Here is a 5,361-nt window from a genome sequence, read left to right as displayed (position 1 = left end):
TGGGTTTAAACATTCAGCATTCTTTCCTCTTCTTTTGCAACTGATATTTTTGAATGGCTTCTTTTCATCCAGTGATGTTTTATAAAACATCGTACCAGGCTCTGCTTTCCTGTACTGAACTTACTTCACTTGTTTCCAAATGAAAAGATTGTCATCTAAATCTTATTTGTACTGCTAAAGATCACTCGTGCAGACGACTTAGAGCAAGTGAGTCGTGCTGTTGCAATCTCATCAAAAATATTTCAGACTATAATAATGTTAGTGACAGCTACACCTTCAAATCATTTTGAAATATTTCCGCTTTTATTCAAAAGAACAATAATTACAACGAAAACACCGGTGATGTTTGAAAGCAATTCACACAATATTTTCTTTAAAAGCAATACTGATCAGAGTTAAAAATATCTTTTCCAAAACACAACAATTTCGATCTCTATGCTGACAAGTGTTAATTATCAAAATTAGTTATAGATGTCAGCTGTAAAAACGGGGTTAAGTTACAAAAAATATAGCATAACCAGTGGCGTCTTATGACATAATTTTCGGTAGTTCACAGTCGTTAGAAAATTCTATTCTAGAATTCTTTCAGTATTCTAAATAAGAAAAACTATAAATAATCAATGAAAGTATATATATATATATATATATATATATATATATATATATATATATATATATATATATATATATATATATATATATATATATATATATTTACACATAATGAAAAATACCCATTTATAAACAAATGCACTATTTCATTCTTATATGAAATTACTTCTAATGTTCTGGGCAATCAACTTGTCAATAACTCTTCTGAAGTTAAGTTTCCTCAATTTTTTCTCTGTTGATACTATAGCTAATACACTGAGACTATTTTAAGTCACCGTACTCCTTTAAATGCTTTCCTATTCTTTAATATGGTAACACAACTTTCAGTTTCTGAAGTCAACTTCGGATTATTTGCTTTGATTTTCACGAATTTTGTTGTATGCCATTCTCTTTGTTCAGACTCACCATCAATTGCACAATATACTAAATGTAATCTCCATTAGTATCAAGATTGCAAACACCTGCTATCTCGTACGTTTGAAGAGTTCCTTCGTGGCTAAGCGGTTAGCGTAAGTGCCTTTGGCATGGGAGACCCGGATTCGATTCCAAGAGGGAGCTCATGTGGTTCGGATTCCACGTTAATCAGTAGGTCCCGTCTCATATAGTCTCGCTGCTGAAAGAGATGTTAAACTCAAAATCAACTCACCTCATATATTTGAATTGCCATGTCTGCTCTCTAGTGAACTGTTAACAGTATACACGAAACATGCAAAGTATCAAATTAATATGATAGTTGCAGAGGCACCTTTAATTAAGAACGCTTTGTCTATGTACTTTTGCATTGTTATCTCAAGACACTTCATTACTGTTGTCGGAGAAAGTCTCTAGCCTGGGTAGGCGCAAGGCTGGCTGGCGAACAAGGTAATTGGGCCTCTGAGTCTTTATTCCGAGTTTCCTTAGTTCCCGGGTTAGGTTCACCTGGTGAATCGGAGGAGTCCGATTTAAGTGTAAAGATAATGCCAGTATAAAGGGCCAGTGTAAAGATAACGCCAGTATAAGTACAAATCTCAATACTAGTCTGTTTCTATTTTGCATGTCTTAAAGATGAATTTTGAAAAAAATAATCAATTCCAAAATTTCCTTCCAGTTCCCACAATACAGAAGGTAAAATTTTACCATTGTAGCAATATTACCAAGTACAGCATGTTTTGATAAGCTATTCGTTTTTCTTACAAACATTTAGTTTATTTCGGTATAAAAAACCGTAGACTAAATAAAAATCAGAGATTATATATATAAAAAAAAGTTTTGAAAATAAATTAAAATTTAATTTTATTCTGTATTAACTTAAAAATCTCTGCCGAAGAGTTTTAAACGTCCCATTCCCCTCGGAAAGCCGTATTTTTGTTTGATCCATTATTATATTTTCATTACGAGAAATTGAGATAAAAAAGAAATATAGATAACCCACTGAAAGAATAAGGTATATAGTACTACTACGTCTATTCTACTATATATTTTAAGTTGCAGTTTTGTTTGATTCTGTTTAAAGCGTCATGTTACTGCAAATTAGTCAACAACAGCTGTCAACGCAGAATTTCATTCTTTGATTCTGTTTAAAGCGCTACATTACTGGAAATAAGTCAACAGTGCAGTCAACGCTGCTCGTGCAAATCTTCATTTGAACGTCAGGAGGCCACAGTTTCTCTCCCCAGCTGCCCGCGTTTCCCTTGCGTACTATACACAGAGCAGCCTATTACGCTCGCTGCTCTGTTGTGAACGTGGTGTGATGCATACGCAAGGGGTAAAGCAAGCGAAGAATAGAAACGAAACGACAATATAATAATATTCTAAATATTATTAAATATCTTAAGGAGCAACAAACAACCCACGATACTTGGTAGTTCACGTGCTCTTGCAAACTGCACAAGGCGACGCCACTGAGCTTAACATACCTCTAGAACATAAAATTTGACTTGCTGACACCAATAAGGGATATGATCACTGCGCATAGCAATACAGGATTCAGAACGTCGTCTTACTATGGTAATAAGTGATTGTACCAGCTCATTTGGTATCTGGGTCCACTGTTGACGAAGAGCCCGTTGAAGATATTGGAGAGTTCTTGCATGGAGTACAAGGTTTGCAATGCGTCTGCCTAGAGCGTCCCACATGTGTTTGATCGAGTTAAGGTCCGGGGACCTCAATGGTCACCCCATTCGTTCAATATGGTATTCTTTCAAGTATTGATCTACCAATTGTTCTGTATAGGGACAAGCATTATCGTCCTGTAGAATGAACCCCTGATGCCTAGCATGTGCGAAGGGTACAACGTGACAATCCAGAATATCATCCCTATAGCTCTAAGCTGTTACTGTGCCACACAGGAGAACATAAGGATCAGTACGTCTGCCAAGTGAGATGCCACCCCCCACATAGGCACACATGCACCACCATATAAATCCCTTTCAAGAATATTGGATGAATGGTAACGGGTTCCTGTTTCTCGCCAGATCAATTTGCGTCGAGAATTACTCTCCAGAGAAAATCTAGACACATCAGTAAAGAGAACTGACTGCCATTGCTCGTGGGTCCAATTCACATGCGCACCTGTGCAATTTAATCGCTGCCTCTTGTAACACTGGGTAAGGGATACATACACCACTAGTCTTCTGGCAAACAACCCACTTTTATGAAGTCGCCTGTGTACTGTACTCGTTGATAGAGAACGTCCAGTGGCAGCAATAGCCTCCACACGCATTTGAGTTGCTGTTAAAGATTTGCTTCTTCGACTTGTCAAACGGATATATCGATCATTCCTGGCCAATGTCACACGCAGTAGACCGCCATTGTAACTTATCGAAGCACTTTCCGTTCTCTGGAACTTGCTCCATAACCTGCTAACCACTGCTTTATCGACATCGAGCCACCGGGTCACGTCGGCCTGACGCTGCTCTGCTTCCAATCTACCGATGGCATGCGAGCGTAATTCATCCTGCAAATGATGTCTCGTTGCCATATTTGCCTGTTTCACTCCACTAGACTTGCCTCTTCACTCTACACACACTGTCAGCTAACCATTCCGTAAGCTCATGTAGTCCTCGTCCGTACCTAGATACTTTACGAAGTCGAATGAGCATAATCGCACAATCTTTCTCCGAACATTCGTCAAGCCTCGTTGTATTATGATATCCATTTCCTCTGCATTTAACCCCCCTCTCCATCATTTCGTTTTTATTGCACATTTTTTGTCTTTGTTGCTTAATTTATGACGGCCAGTGTAATTGCTATCTTCACATTCATTCTATCCACAAATTATCTTCTCACTCACTGGAAGACCTCCAAAACTCTTATGCCTTCTAAACCTCAAATCTACCAATACAATATCATCATATTGACCTATTCAATTATAATCCACTTCAACAATGTGTTGGAACGCATTCTTGTCAACTGACTTTACACTCACTTGAAAGCAAAAAAATTTGCTTCCTTTATATGAAGCCGGTTTTCGACCAGACTATATTGTTAATGATCAGATAATTTACCTCACCGGTATGATCGCCAATCATTATATTTCTTCCAATCTTTCCTGTTTTGTTTTATTACATCCCAAAATGGCTTTTCATAAAGCACTGCACATGACCCTTCTTCTCAAATTTCCATGTTTCCATCTCCCTGTCACGCATTCCTAAAAGAAGTAAAGCGAGGGACACCGTTGATGGAATGTGGGTTAGGCGAATCAAACGAAAGGTTGTGACGCGCCGGTGCCATATGGTAAATGTATGTTGTTTAGGAGACGCTCGCACTACAGATTGAGCAAATTACAGATCAATTTCGTTCTCTGGCAACATCGCAATACTTTTCCTGGTAACAGCGTTTAAAGAGAATTCATAGCTCCGCTTCTAAACGCCATGAACAATGTAACTTAGCATGAATACATCGAGGTTTAACTTGATCCACTAAGCCATAGGAGACTTTATGTAAATGCCACCATTGTTTCAATTACGTGAGTTGCTGATAGATGGAAATAGTGCGGCGTGTCGTTCCCAATGTCATTCAGATAATGGATTGCTTTGCTTCCGTAATGGAACAGCCAATGAAAAAGAAAAAAAATACTAACTTTTACCCCATTGGTCTAGTACATTACCTTGCACAAACTCAGTGGTAGATATCCCCATAAGCTTCCTAAGAGTTAGCCAACACAATTGTGGAAAAGGTATATTGGGTATTCAATAAAACAATCCGACATTTTCAGATGAAGTATCTCATGACTTAGATTTTCATCTGTTTTTATATAATTGGAGGATTTCGAAAAATAAACTTAGTTTTAAGCTAACACATCTGACTTTTTTCAGAAAAATCGCCCAAATATGGGAGAATTACGAAATTTGTGTATTTGAACTCTCTCTCTCTCTCTCTCTCTCTCTCTACTCGTGATAAATAGAGTCTTCAGAGTGATTTGAATTCGGAAATTTGCGTGGATTTCTAAAATATAATTACTTTTCTGTAGCACATTTAATTTTAAACTACAGCTAAATTAGACATGTAACTGTTAAAATCTACATACACATATTTATTGTATAAAGAAAAATGGAAACCCTACATATCAATACTCCAATTTTCCCAGGGATATTTAGATTTTTCTGTTAAATATCTAAACATATTTCTGCAATATTTTAATCCCTATCGGTGTTAAACACCATACAGTCTAACTGGAAAGAAAGGTAAGAGATACTGTTCACGATGGCTGTACCATGCAAAATATATTCTCGGCGCGACTAAGTTCCTTGATTTCAAAGTAGAGCCAAG

At 37.2% G+C, this 5,361-nt stretch overlaps 1 protein-coding gene across 1 annotated transcript; it reads right to left on the bottom strand.

Moving 5' to 3' along the window:
• Positions 1 to 2,923: 2,923 nt before the first annotated feature.
• On the bottom strand, positions 2,924 to 3,571 carry LOC145691784 (uncharacterized). The gene has a single exon (XM_081767094.1). The coding sequence runs from the start codon at positions 3,569 to 3,571 to the stop codon at positions 2,924 to 2,926; it is 648 nt and encodes a 215-aa protein (XP_081623220.1).
• Between the last annotated feature and the right edge of the window lie 1,790 nt (positions 3,572 to 5,361).

This window comes from Thermobia domestica, chromosome 8 (genome assembly GCF_964235325.1).
Source record: "Thermobia domestica chromosome 8, izTheDome1.hap1.1, whole genome shotgun sequence".
Classification (NCBI taxonomy): domain Eukaryota; kingdom Metazoa; phylum Arthropoda; class Insecta; order Zygentoma; family Lepismatidae; genus Thermobia; species Thermobia domestica.
This window is presented reverse-complemented; position numbering and strand designations above follow the sequence as displayed.

Excerpts from the sequence above, each read along its gene's own strand:
- LOC145691784 (XM_081767094.1), bottom strand. The coding sequence starts at position 3,571 with ATGGCAACGAGACATCATTTGCAGGATGAATTACGCTCGCATGCCATC.